The sequence below is a fragment of the Drosophila gunungcola genome, assembly GCF_025200985.1.
Source record: "Drosophila gunungcola strain Sukarami chromosome 2R unlocalized genomic scaffold, Dgunungcola_SK_2 000012F, whole genome shotgun sequence".
In the NCBI taxonomy this organism is placed as follows: domain Eukaryota; kingdom Metazoa; phylum Arthropoda; class Insecta; order Diptera; family Drosophilidae; genus Drosophila; species Drosophila gunungcola.
The window spans coordinates 1039367-1054252 of record NW_026453170.1 but is presented as its reverse complement, the minus strand read 5'-3'; the positions used below and the strand labels follow the sequence as shown (position 1 = coordinate 1054252).

The 14886-nt window shown below is 46.8% G+C and overlaps 2 protein-coding genes across 2 annotated transcripts; one reads left to right on the top strand and one right to left on the bottom strand.

Moving 5' to 3' along the window:
- Positions 1-1803: 1803 nt before the first annotated feature.
- LOC128255843 (growth arrest and DNA damage-inducible protein GADD45 alpha) lies at positions 1804-3272 on the top strand. Its single transcript, XM_052985618.1, is given in 2 exon segments — positions 1804-2373; positions 2375-3272. Coding segments are annotated over 2 exon segments (507 nt in total). The 5' UTR covers positions 1804-2046; the 3' UTR covers positions 2555-3272.
- Positions 3273-12136: 8864 nt separating this feature from the next.
- LOC128255834 (fibrous sheath CABYR-binding protein) lies at positions 12137-14478 on the bottom strand. Its single transcript, XM_052985599.1, has one exon. It carries the CDS (start codon positions 14337-14339, stop codon positions 12297-12299), a length of 2043 nt encoding a protein of 680 aa, XP_052841559.1. The 5' UTR covers positions 14340-14478; the 3' UTR covers positions 12137-12296.
- Between the last annotated feature and the right edge of the window lie 408 nt (positions 14479-14886).

Below are 14886 nucleotides of genomic sequence, written 5' to 3'. Positions count from 1 at the left end.
ACTCTTCTCAGGTTCACTGGCCACTGTTGAGGCGAATTTGGCGCGCAAATTCTGAACTGAGTCGGCAGTTTCTATTTCTGTTGCACCCCACAGCCCTTCCCCATTGATCCATTTAGGTAAGCGCCGCGTAAGCACGGCAATTGTTTATGTTTTCGAAACTACGTAGGTCAGTAATTGGCGGGGGAGTTGGATGAGAAAGAGGAATGCCACCAGAAGTATTTAATATTAATCAGCTTATAGATGAGGTGGCTGACAGAGTTATGTCCACGTAAACTGTTTCGGCATTGTTGTTTTGCAACTTTGATTTTGACCAACTCAGATGGTTCTGTTTTTTTCCAGAAAATTCCTTATCCATTTACATAATATTGGCAATGTTAGGTGAAATCTAAATAGATTGCTAGAAAATGTTCTGGATTTGGTTAAAATGTGCTTGACTGCATTTAGGAGCTTCATCTATAATATGACAATGGAATATAAATAGATTTATTACGAGATTCAGCGTTGGCAACCAGCGGTTCTTTAAAGAAAATCCTACTTTTTATCAGTTTAAAAAAAGTATACGCTACCAACGAACTGTTGTTTTCGTCGTAAATCTTATTAAATTACAGCCCCACCTCCCCCAGAAATGTTGTTTTCATTTCGCACTGCACTTTCAGCAGTTTATTCAACTCAACAAAATGTAAACTACAATTAAGACATCTGTAAATATCATATTCCAGGTGCTATTTATAGCCCAGGTGGTGCGATTCAAAACACATTGTGAAAACCCTCCGAATTATGCTGGCCCATCAAAACAGAGTTCGGCGATAAAAATAAAAAATTAATCATTTAGAAGTGCATTAATGTGCGGTAGTTGAACCCGCCTCGGAAAGTGGGGTGAAAATACCTCGGAATGGCGTAGTTTGCGGAGTTCAATTGATGAAATTCACTCAGCAATCTTGGCTCCCGATTTCGACACGTTCCCACGTGCTGATTTGATTGCCCAGTGTGAAAGGGGGAATTCAAAATTGGAATACGGCGATAAATTGATTAGCAGCCTCCATTGTGTTTGGCCACTCCGGTTCTGTTTGTCCAAGTGTCTGGGCAAAATCCCAGAGCAATGGTTCATTCACTGCCGTTTGTGCGAAGCCAGAACAGAAATAAATGAAATTAACCCGAATCCATTTCGAGTGCGTTAAGTAAGGTCGTTCGTTAATCATACGCCTAGTGTACGTCAAGTATATGTCGAGTATACGCCGCGTTGGTCCCCAAGATGGAAAAGAGTGGTCCCGGAACCTGTTGATCACCCACTGCTGGCCGATGGCCAACATTTAGTGGTCCATTCACTAGATTCTGCCGAAAAAGTCTTCACGCAAATTAAGGAGAACCGTTCAAGTGAAATTGATTGACTTATTTTTGTGCGAAATTTGATGAGCAAATTCGTTTCACTCAAAACATGTTTGCACATGTTTTTCCACCGAAAGATAATATAAAACGAAGCTCTTAACTTAAGGGAGGCACTTTCTCGTTCTCGAAGTGCGTTTCTGTTTTGGGGAGAGCCCCCTGCTCAGATCCCAAAAAACGCATGGAAAAAACGGCCAACCTGCTAATTGCCTCCAAATCAACGGAAACCTTTGCGGATCCCCAAAAAGTGTCGCCAAAAACCCGATTTGATTTGAGCGCAAAAGAGGCCCGCGAGAGAAAGAGCGACCCAGTCGAAAAGCTCTCGCTCTCGCTTTAGCTCTCCCTCGCGTTTCTGATGAAATTCAGTGGAATTCTCAGGCGGCGGAGAGCGCGGCTATAAAAGCGCTCGCTCACCCACTGAGGGCATTCATTGTGAAATTGAAACTCAAAATTGAAACAACGCGGACACACACGGTTGAAACGCAGAGCCCAGTGCGAAAAGAATTTCATAATCAAAAGTTAATCGAGTGCCAAACAGAAACCCCACTCGAAAACCCCACGCCAAAAACAGTGCAAGCCCAGAGTGCTAAACAAGTGGAAGCCAACGGCTTGAAAATTACCCCAAACCAATCAAAACCCAAACAAACGGATTACACTAGCAACATGGTCGTCGAGGAGACCTGCACCATGCACCTGAACATGAACATGAGCATGGATATGGATTTGGAGCTGGAGCTGGACATCGATCTGGCCATGGAGTGCGCGCCCATCGGACGCACCGTGAAGTCGGCCCTGATGAGGGCCCAGAGCGAGGCCCGGGTGATCGTGGGCCTGTCCGCCGCCATCAACGTGCTCTCCAAGTCGCCGGAGGGATCGCTCTTCTGCCTGATGGCCCAGCCCAAGGACGGCGACTCCGCCACCCACATGCACGAGGTGCTGCTGGAGGCCTTCTGCTACGAGAACGACATCTACGTGATCAAGGTGGACGACTGCCACCAAGCTGAGCCGCATCCTCGGCCAGGAATCGGTGGAGTCCTGCTGCCTGGTGCAGAAGGTCTGGGCCGACGCCCCCGAGGAGCAGCTGACCAAGGCCGAGAACCAGCTGGTCGACTACTGCGAGGCCCACTGGGACGCCCCCCAGCAGCCCATCGTCCAGCTGCCGGCTGTGTAGGCCGCCCAAGTATGCCACCGAATTGAACAGGCCCCGCTGACAGTGGGCCACACCAGGTTTAAAGCGCATAAAAATCAGGGAGAACCAGTTGCTGGGGTTGATGTCCCCGAACGTCTTGGAGAGTTCCCGAGGGAATCCGGCGTGTCGGGGCGCTTCCAGAGCCCACCGGTCGCATGAGTAGGATATGTAGTATACGATATTTATATATTATATACCCTAACTAACTGTATACTGAGGAGAGATTGATAAGCCGGCGCCTTGGCGAATAATTGAAACTGAAAGGCGACCTTCGTGGCAGCAGAACCTGCAGTTGCGATCGCAATACCCGCGGAAGTCGCACACAGATACGCACTCACACACCCACGGGCAGCATCGCACACACTCGCAGCCAGGAGCTCGTGACCAGCTGCCAAACGATGCATATACCCACATACATATAGCCAATTTGTTTCTGTATAATTTTGTCGCTTTAAGCGTCGCGCAAATTTACTGATAATGACAATTATTCTGTACGCCGTAAATTGTAAATTACACTTATAAAGGAGAGCAGCAAATTGCATGTAAAAATTAAAGTTTTGTTATGTTAGCTTTTCCCAACAAAGATAGGAAATAATACACACAAAAAATGTTATTTAATTTTAAGCAAAAAAAATTAAATTCAAAAGATTTTTAAAGAAAAACAACAAAATAAAAACAAAAATATGTAAAAAAAACCAAACTTTCTCTGTCTTGTTATTTATCCAGCCATTTCAGCAATCTCTTCCAGCAATTGAAGCCATCGCCTGACGTCAATGGGTGCAAATCCCTCGGATATGGAACGACTCATCAATCTTTGCATAACTTGCCGGGGTTTCCCCATCGGGCGTGCCATGCATACAGAGCTCTCGTTGGGGCCCCTTATCAACGGAATTCTCGGAACCCCGTCGAATGTGAGCCACACATAAACACTGAAATCGAGGGCAGCAATCGACTGGGAGATGCCCCAAGAAGAAACAGAGTGATTCGAATAGTTTTATGCATTTTTTAGGCAATCCCGTGGTCTAGCCATAGCTTGTGTGAAAACCCCCAGTTTACCGAATTAATTGCCAAAATCACTGATCAGTGCGAAATTAACTAAAAGTATAGGTCATGCTTATACCCAGAAAAATTAAAACACTGTTTAAGTCTAATAGGTGTTGTATAAATCGGTTTGCGATCGTAAATCACCATTTTAATAGCACGTAATGGATGTTTCAGCCTATTCCCTAGGCTCTGATTTCGTACAAGACCCACATTGTTTTGTTCACGCCCCTGCCCTTTGTGGGTATCGAATGGCGACACGTCCGCGATCATGGCAATTGAGTTAACTAAGCAGACAGAGACATGTTAATATAATCAATGCCAGACATCGCTTAATGGATGGACCCGGCCAGAAGAGACAAAAGATAGCTCAGCAGCTGGGAGGAAAAAGCATGTGAGTAGCTCGTGCCGTGGGAAAATAACCGGGAAAAAGTTTGCCGCTGATTAGGACTATTAGCACTGGATATATGCGGTCAAGACATAGGTCAGTTGGGCGGAATGTCTGGGACACGATTCAATTGGGATGGAAGGATGGTTAACGCACATTAAGACAAACCCTTCCTTTGAACACGACAAGATTTTCAAGTTTGCACAGCTTATTGTGAGGAAAATATTAATTTGAATTCTAACTTATTTTTCAACACTCAATTTAGTAGAATGAAATAAGTACTGAAGAGTAAGTGGTGATTTTGGTTATCCCAATGATTACAATTCACAGTTTTATGGACTGGTTAAAATTGCTTGGGGACTGCACATTAAGCCAAATGTATCGGTTTGAGGCGGTTTCAGATTCAGATCCAGATGCCTTTACAATTATCACCCAAACTATTGTATCAGATCATTAGAACAAACGGGTGTGATATTCGCTTGGATCACCTAATTAGTTTGATTACCCAGCGTTTGGCACAACCCAGGTGATCTGTAGCCGCGCTTACACAAGTGATCCCCACTTAATCATCGCTGTGTCTGTGTGTGTGTATCTGTACTTTACCCGGCGACTCGGATCAAGCGTGAATTCCAAAGAACGGGCCGCTTTCAGTCCGGCCAAGTCATTCCGCGTTGAGTAATAAGCCATGCGGCCATTGACTGAACAATTGAAGCCGGCTCTCGACCTAGCTTTCCCCGCAAACCGGAGAAGGCGGGGTGGAGTTTTGGACTCCCCGACATGCAGCCATATACATATACATATATATATTCATATTTGCCCATTTGCGGAACCGCGCCAAGAGCGTGACTTGGCGGGATTCCGAAGGCGGACGGGACTGCGCAGAGTGCAAACTTCAGAGATTCACCTCCGGCGGCGATGTCGTCGAAGGTGAATGTGATTCATGTCAAGCGGTGCGGTGCTAGCCCGGTCAGCTGGAAATTAGCATAATTCTCAGTGCGAGGCGTACGTCAAATGGCCGCTCGGAATACCCCTAGATACAGGTGTCAGTCACAGTCCCCAATCGACTTACAACCTGTTGGCAAACTAGTTTCGGATTCGTGCGACAAAGTCGAAGTTTTCTCAGCTGTACCGTTCCCGCACATGTGATTGTCACGAGCGCCCTGCGTTTTTCTTTGTGGTAAATCGTGTAAATTTTAATTCGAGTACTCGCCCCGTATCGAAGGCAAACATGTTGTCTTTGGCTGAATTCGAAAATACAAAATATTGTTATTATTATTTACGCGGTAGCTGCCATTCAAAAGAACATTAAACTGCGCGGATTTCCCCGTAAGCTGTGTGGTTATACGGAATCCCAGCTGCTTATCACTGCTCCGAGTTCGAATCCGAGGGCGGATTATGCGGCGTAGAATAATCAGTCTGGACTTACGCAGAACAGTACTGCGCATGGGGTTTAACGATACACAAAACTGAATGGCCACTCAGGCAGTGGAAATCTCCAGTCCGCCACCGATAAACATCCTGGATCTCCATCATTTCGGCTGTAATCAAACCAAATCGAACCATATTTGTTTACAAAAATCACTTTGCCCCAAAACATTGAAAACATTGAACTTTTCCACAGTCTGTGATTAGATTGATTACGACGATTCCCTGAGAAAATCAGGGCTTGCCGACTTATGAATGAATTTTGCCGCTGAAAAACGTGTTTCAATGGGGAAATTTTACAAATTTGCCCCGCTGGCTGCTGGGAATATACCAGTACCAGTACCAGCGAGGTAAACAAACAGGCGTGTAAATAAAAACTTTAGCCAGCCACTTTAGGCATTTAATGATTATTATTGCTTCATATTTGCCCTGAAGTCTCTGGGAGAATATTAAGCATGATTTCGCAAAATGTAACGTGAGTTTGGTGGGCTGATAAGAAGGTGAAGATTGTGTAGCCCCGTTTCCGAGACTCTAACAATTTTGAGGAATTGAATTTGTTTGGATTTTAATATTTACTTTTTCCCAGAAGCACGTGCCCTCCAAGTGTGATTATGGTCGCGTTCCAAAGAAAGCAGTTTGCAGCTTCGCAAATAAAGAAATAAAATCAAAGCCGGGGATTTTCGATTGTATTTTTCCCTAGAATCTCATTGTAATCAACAGTGGTCGCCAAACATTATAATTTCTGAACAATCTGTGCTTAGTTTCAAAAAACAAGGCTTTGGACTTAGCGACCCACTAAATGTCCAGCAATCAGACGGTTATTACGCACTTGAAGCGGTTCGGTCTGGTTTCTCACATGATCTGCGAAATTTAGCAGGAGCACATCGCACATTTCGGTGGGAAAACTAATCGGAAAGGCAAACATAGTTCCATATAACAGTTAAATAAGGCTGGAGTAAAACGCAATTGCACTTCCCGATACGCCACTCCCCCATTAAGCCCGCCCCGACGTTGGCTTAAATATTTGCACAAACAAGTTCGTGCGAAATTAGCGCCACAATATAATTGAGGGCGAAATAGTATAGACAGGTACGGTCGAACTCCAATATTTAATTGCGGTTTATCGCGGCCATAAAATAAATTTGATAGCGCTCCCAATGAAAACCCGCTCCCTTTATAGAGCTCTATCTTCTACCTCTTTCGCACGCTGTGTAGCTCTCTCTTTCCCTGACTCTTTATGGGAGTAAATTAACGTGGGTTCGTTGAATTTCACAAGAACCGTTGTGATTTACACAGATAAAAAATCCAAGCTTTTTTTCAGCTTTCCAAACATTTAATTCTCCCCATCAATATTTATTTATCAACAAATTTTTGATCTGAATTCCAAGGCAGATTGCAAGGTCAATTTGTGTCTTGTATCAGCACTAGATATCAAAATATTAGGTATATTGATTATCACATATTATAATACAAAAATAAATCGTTTTTTTTTATTATTTAGTTACAATAGATGTATAAGGTACTTATTGACGCTAAGTTAAGCGGAAAGTTCCTAAAATCCAAATATAATAATATCAGAAAAAAAATTACATTCAACAGCCTAATTTCTTTTGTCCTGTATTAGCGCTATAAATCAAAATATATGGAAAAAAATCAATTTGTTTACTTTTTAGTTACAATGGATTTAAAAAGGTACATATAAGATCTAACTACGTCAGTCAGTCAAATCAGAAATCAGAAAAATAACACTTTGAACTCCATAATTTTAAATAAATAAACAATGCACCTAAAATAAAATACAAAAATAAATCAGAAACCAAATTTCAGATAAATAAGTTAAAGCCTTATAATACCCCTGTTATAATTTCAGAAATAAACACTCCATAGAAAATGATCGTATAATCGACATCACTTCTTTGTTTTTATTTCATACTCTACATATTTTCCAGTGTATTATCTCCCTCCAACGCGTGCCGAATGAAACTGATTAGCTTAATTGCGGGGAATCTCGAACCGATTGACTGATTGGGGGCCAAGGGCACCTGGCGGTTCGCCCGTCGACATGCTCGAGCACGTTTCGGTTCGATAAGAGTGCCATACGGTTTCAGCGCATTCCTGGCGAGCTTTGGGGCCACTTGTCCTCCGCCTCCGCCTCCATCTCCATCTCACCTGCTTACGCAAGTCGTGAGGCAATCCGCCGCTCAGCGTGTCGCCAGTACCGTTATTGTGCCAGAACAACGATTCAGCACCCATTCATCCAACCACCTACCCTACCAGCCACCCCACCACCCACCGCCCATCGAACAGCTGCGACAACTGCGTCAATGTCGTAAAACTTTCTCACGTAAGTCAAAAGGCGGGAGTACCGCTATCTTGTTAGCCGAATCTCGGCTTATCCTTTGTTGCAATTGCAGCTCAGCCCCAAAACAGCGATATATGTATACCGATACGCAGTGTATAAATACGAATTTATGGCGGCGTAAAAAATGATTTTTAACGATTGCCAGTGGGCGTAATGAAGTTATCGCATGATCGCCGATCGAACAAACAAAACATTCAAACATTCGCGCCCCGAATGTGTTTACCCAAGATCAAGGAGGCGGTTGCCGCCCACCCGACACGCCCACCCGACACGCCCACGTCCACACCGAACAATGGCCAGAGGCATCTATAATTATGCTCGTATTTATCAATGCTGCCAGAACAGTGACGAAGGCAAATGTCTTTGTGACGTCAATGTCGAAAAATCACATGGGTGCTGTGCTGCTCCCAAATTAGAGGCAAATTCTGGGCAATTTCTTTCGTTGCGAAGCGAAAGGGGTACGAATGTGCTGGGTTGACCCACTGGCTTTATCTCGGACATTTTTAGGTGGCAACAAATCAAATTAAATAAAAACGGGAGCTCTTTTTTCCTTAAATTTGGTTTCAGATTTACGCAAACGGAAGTGGTGCAGGTCTATACTCGAATTCAATATATTTAATCAGATCTTCCTTTTTTTAAGAGTTTGAAAAAGAACATCGTTTGGGAACTGTAAAGAAGTGGTTCTGTCTCTGAAAAGTATAGATCATATTGATGCTAATGACTTAATTAACAACCAATTTTGTCTACCAATCTAAATTAATTTTTTTAATTATGTAAGTTTAGGGTACTCTCCAAACATATTGTGTATCCAATAAGCAGAACCTCAAGCAAAAGGTTCCAGTTGTTTGCTATTGAATCAAAAAAAAAAAGAAATTATCACAAAACGTGATAATTGCATGCATGTGACTATCATATCACGTTTTGCGTTTATAAGCCCTCACTAAGTGTGTTCCACAAAATAGTGGCCTAGCAACTAGATTTAGGACCCGCCAAGCTCAGTGATTGGGATAGGAGACATTAAAACAATTGAACATATGGAGCACAGGTCACAAAAAGAGCCATTACTATGCCCCAACAAGGGTTCCGGTTTCGTGGGAACGAAAGTGACTGTAAACCCCGTCCAGCTAAATATAAGTGCAAAATCAATTGATCATCAAATATGGCGAATTATTGTTCTTGTATCTTATCAGTTACGTATTCAGTGTGACTCCTGGTGCCGCTGCGAAAAATAAACCCAAGGTCCGCCAAGGCAAACACTACTTCTGTGAGGCAGACCCACTTTCTCGTCGATAAGTGCGTCTTATCTTAGTCTTATCACTTTTGTTGTTCTAGGCGGTATTTGCATGGCTTAAAGCAAACGCTTTTGGGTGAGATTGGTTGGCAACCCGTGGCTTTGAGTGATGGCCGGAATACGAGTGGGTCTTTGTTATTATCGTCTGCGGCGCACTAACTTTTGTCCGAAAATAACCCGGAAAGTTAATAATAACTTGTCGCCAGTGCTAAAAAAATCAGCGAACAGCAATAACACATATTCTGCATAAATATCAAGGCAAATAATTGGTGGAAAATTTGTACCAGCAGGTCTGGTTTGTTTTCAGTTTTCAGTTTTCTTTTTTTATCTGGTCTTTTTATAATACTGTTATCAGTACTTCCAAAGAAAACAATGTTAAGCGACTGAGACTGCGACTGAAAGTGCCGTTGTTTGCTTCCCACTTGACGGCTTGATGGGGGAACTACCGTACTGGCGTTTCGGTTTATGTCCAAGGAAAAGGCCAACAAGGGGAAGGCTAATATTTATGGCAGGGTCGTTGAGTGTGTTAAGCAATGGCGACATTGATAGAGATTTCTGGCGAAATTAAACACTTGCTGGAAAGTAATAAACGCCTTGTGTTGGGGAAGTAATCACAGGGTATTTTTAAGGAAGGAAGTCATTGGGTGAGTCGATTTCTTTAAAACAAATTTTATAGATTGTTAGACAAATGTTTGTGTCTTCAGGTTTTAAGTTCTCTTGTTGCATATATAGACCACTTTGCTGATAATCATTGAATTAATGTTGAATTTTATTTTCATATAAAAGAGTTGTCTGTAACGATAAGAAAATAAATCCAAAAACCCCATTTGCACCATGTTAAATGTTGTTTAATACATATAATGTAATTTGTAATAGTGTGAGTGTGAGCCGTCTTAAAGAAGATTTATACCCTAAAGTGTTGTCAATTTTTTTTGACAACAAAGCTTTAATAGAAACAATTTAAATTCCGTTTTATATAAAAAGGGTTAGTATAATCTGTTTTGGATTAGAAACCCTGGGTTTGCTAAAAGGATTAAATTAATTATGCTGAAGGAATTCAAATATTTGATCTTGAGTAAAATTGAAAATCAAGATTAGTATATATCATCCTTCCCCGTTATTTGTTTTGTGCTTTTTTATCTGTCATCTTTTGTAAATTGAATTACAAAACAAAGTCTTTCTTTAGTAAAAAATACCTTAAGAAACACACCGATTAAGAATGTGAACTGGAATATCTAGATAATCAAATGCCAGAAAAATCCCAAACTTTTGGGAAATATATCTGCCCTCCAACCAAAACAGATTATACTAATGTATAATTCCCGGAACTACTTAGCTTATCTAAATAAATTCACGGGCCGGGATCCCCTAGAACTGAATTTATTTGTTCAAGCAATTGATGGAAAGAATCTTTTCGCGCTGAGGTTTCCATTTCAATTAGCTTTGTAATTTCAATAATATTTGAAATATTTCCCGTTTCGGGGAATTCGATTCGAAAGGTGTTTCTGCCAATCACTTCCCCATTTATTGTTCCATTGTGGCCGCCGCCTGCTGCAAAATGTAAACAGAAGCCCAGATTTGCTTTGCGGTTTCTATAAATACGCACGCATAACTCGCACATAGCCGGCCGGGCCAGAGCAAACTGCGCAATTGGCCATGTTTGGCATGGAATGGCCCAAATCTAGTTGAACAAGGCCAAATCGGGGGATCGTAACCCCACCGTTTTCAGCTGTCTAGCCGCGAAAAGGCCGAAAGTTGCATCAGCCATATCATGTCGATAGGGCTCAATCAATCCGATTGATTCGATTGGCACCAGATAAGCCACAAAGAGGGGGTGGTTGATGGCTGAAACAAAACTCCCCCCCAGACTTTGCACCGCGCCAGCCAGTAATCATGTGAGCCAGCCAGTGATTCATATGGAGTGAACTTTGGACCGCCTGGCCACGGCATTCTTCAAATACGGCCAATCTCCTGTAACCGTCTTATCAAGTGTCTCCGCATCCGCCACCAGCAAAGCAGATACCAGATGCTGCCGCCAGCAGCCATATATGGTCAATAGAAGAGCTCTACTTACTCATTACTCATACGCCACGTAATCGCCGGAGAAATCTTATCAGGTGGCTGAAGGGTGGCTGAAGGGTAACGGGTGGCGGGTGGCGGGTGAAACGGGTGAAACGGACTAACGAACGGTAATTTCATCAATTCCAACGGCGATTAACGGACGCTCGACTTGCGATAGGTCAGTGAGGAGCTGGCAAACGCTTGTGGACGCTAAGTGGACGGCGTTCTGAATTCATTTGTAGAGCATTTTCATAAGCCGCTACGCGCCGACCGCAAGGCTATATCGGATTTATGGAGATTTGTGTAACGGGCCTAAACGGGTGCATATGTATTCCTGATCAGGGTCAATAGCGGAGCTTGTATAAACAGCTAGAAGTGTGACACCATTCGCGCCAAAGTTACCAAATTTGTTATGCAGATTAGGGAACTGTGTTTGCGTTATAGATGCACTTTCTTGCCGCTCTCATGCAAATGTCAGCAGAAAATTCTAATCTGCGTGAGCATTGAATCTTACCTTTACCTAAATATCTGCTAATTTTCATAAAAATTGCATTCCAAATTGGATCATTTTCCGATTTTCCAACAGCTATATCTGTATCTGTATCTGTATCTGTATCTGTATCTTTATCTATATCCCCCCCATAGAGTATCCTATAGCTTGAGTCCGCTATGATATATAACACCAACTTGTTATTTATGCGTCAAGTGCTAAGAACGGTATCGATCGGATACGAATCCCAATCCCAATCCGAATCCGAATCCGATCAGATAACATCTTCATCTGTGCCAGTTTGCGGCGCAATTTTAGCATTTTATGCGCATTCTGATCGATCCGACAATCTGGCGACTCCAAATTAGCATGCCAGCGTTCTGTTCTATAACAGTAAAGTCGAGAAAGCCATTTCCTTTGTTCCGCCCCCTTGGTGCCACCGCCCCCTTGGTGCCACCGCTCTCTTGGTGCCACCAACCACCACCCACCCGCAATCGCGCCGTGACTTGCGTTGTTTCTCAACTGAATGCATTTGGAGTCGGGACTCGGAGTGAGTCGCTTAAGCTACACAGGTGTACGAGTATGCGTGTGGGGGTGTTCTATGGGTGTGCATGTGATCTAACCTAGGGCAATGCAAGTGATTCGGGTTCGGAGCTATCCTAGTGCCTAGTGCTGGCACTCGGGGCTCCAGGGGTTCTTCAGGTTGGCCAGACGCAGCTGCTCCAATGCGATCTCGTGGGCGCGGAAGTGCTCCCGCGTGGCCAGGTCGAGTTCGCTGGCGGATGTGTCGACCTTCTCGGATTGCAGGGGAGCAGCGGCAATGGGGGTTTGCCGCACCAGGAAGGGATTGGTGCTCTGCTCGGCGGATGGCTGGGGGGCACTGGGCTGACTGGTCTGGATGCGCAGGAAGAAACCGTTCTGCACCTGCTGCTGCTGGGTCACAATGCTGGGCTGCGGCTGGGCCTGCGTGGCCTGGTTGTTGATGATCTTGAACTGCTCGGCCTTGCGGAGGTACTCGGGAGCGGCGGTCTTCTCCGCGGTGGAGGGGGTCTTCTGCTGGAGGAGCTCCTGCTTTTCGCTCTTCAGACGCAGTTGATCCTCCTGCTCGATCTTGAGGCGCTCGGCCTCCAGCAGACGGGTCTCCTCCCGCAGACGGTCTGCCTCCCGCTGGCGCTCCGCCTCGGCCTCCTTCTCCTCCTGCCGGCGCAGTTCCAGTTCCAGCAGACGCTCCCTCTCTCGCTCCTTGTCCCGCTCCCGCTCCTCCAGGCGGATCATGTCGGCGATGTCGGCCACATGGTCCTCGGCCTGCAGCTTGGCCTGGCCCAGGAGCAGCAGGAGCTGCTCGCGGGCCATCTTCACCTCGGGCGTCTCCTGGACGGGCTGCGGACCCAGGGGCTCGGCAATGGCGCCCTTCACAATCGGCTGCGGGGCGAAGGGGGCGTTGGGCGTGGCGGGGATCAGGGGCTGCTGCTGCACCTCAATGGGCTGCCGCAGGATGGCCTCGTTGAACTGCTTCAGGTGTTCCTCGCGGGCACGTTTCACCTCTGGGGTTTCCTCAATGGGTTGGGGAGCCAAAGCCGGAGCTGGAGCCACAGGCTTTTGGTCTGGGAAGATGATGGCTTGGGGCTGAATGGGCGTCGTCTTCAGAACGGGCTCTTCGGGGATGGCGGGCTGACGGAGTAGGGCTTCGTTGTACAGCTTGAGGTGCTCCTCGCGAGCTCTTTTTACCTCTGGAGTCTCCTCAATGCCCTGGGGAGCCGCCTGTTGATCCGGGTAGCTGCTGGTCTTGAAAATGCCTTGGGGCTGGCCAATTGGCTGGCTCTCAAAGGTCGTGGTCGTGGTGCTCTTGATGATCGGCTGACTCGTAAATGGCTGCTGGATGCCAGGAACCGTCTTGAGGATGACCGTTTCCTGGGCTGGCTGGCGGAGCAGGGCCTCGTTGAACTGCTTGAGGTGCTCCTGGCGGGCCAGCTTCACCTCCGGAGTCTCCTCCACGGGCTGCGGAGCGGGTGGCGATGCCGTCTTGAGCAGCTGGGGGCTGTCCTGGCTGGGGGCGAACTGGCCGTAGGAGTGCGTCTGCGGGGCTTCGATGCGCTGGGCCACCTGGGGCGTTGATGTCTTCACCAGGACCGGCTCCCTGCTGACCAGGTACTCCGGGGACTGGCTAATCAGCTGCTGGGCCTGCTCGGCGCGCAGCACCTCCAGCCTGGCCTCGTTCCAGATGCGCAGCTGCTCGTCCCGGGCCCGCTGCACCTCCGGCGAGAGTCCGGGCACGGCGGCAAAGGCGGCGAACTTGACGATCTGCTCCAGCGGCTCGAGCTGGGCCAGCATGCTGGCCGTGGGCTGCTGACCCTGGGCCCGCAGCCGGTCCAGTTCCAGGCGCAGGGCCTGGTAGCGCTGCTCGCACCAGGCGCGGAACAAGGCCGTCTGCTGGCTCTCCTGCTCCGCGCCGGAGCGGACTAGGCTGGAGGTGGAGGTGGTGGCCAGATCCCGGAGGCCATTAAGGGGCTCCGGGTAGTTGTAGGGCAGCAGGCGCTCGGCGCCCGTGCCGTCGTAGTAGCGGACGTAGCCCTGGGCCAGGCCACTCACCACGGGGAACTGGCCCCGGGCCGGCGCATAGGCCACCAGCTGGGGATGGGGCTGCGTCCGGATCACGGAGAAGGCTCTGGCTGAGCCCAGGGCCAGCAGGCCGATGAGAAGGAGTCGCATTTCGGGTCGACTGGGTTGTTGGGTTCGCTGGTTGACTTCACTGGGTGGCGACTTGCAGGACTTCTGGGGCTCGGGTGCTCCAGGACTTCGCTGCAACTTCGACTACTGCTGCTGGAAGACTGTGGCGATGGTGGCCCTCGACCCGGGGCTTTTATACCCGCGTCCAGGCGAGTGGAAAAGAACCGCAAGTGGAAGCGGTTTGTGGAAGCGGTTGTGGATGTCCTTGAGCGGCCGGCTGGCCCAACAGGATGTGTCAATAAATATTCTGTTGCCCCAGGTCGCCGGGGTTCTTTATCTCGCCAATTAAGTGGCCCCCTTCGTCCCTGGACCTGGACAGGACCAGCCTTCGCCTGGCCGCTTCCGTTATGCTCCAAGGTCAAGCCCGGCTTTATTTTTAGCCCCGTCTGCCGGCAATTTATGGCCCTTGGCCGAATCCCTTCGGTCGAGTGAAGGGAGCCCAGCTCTGTGGCCCCATCGGTTCCATCGATTCCATCGATTCATCAGTGACACGCTCTATGGCCGGGGCCATTGCTCGAATTTGTCAAAG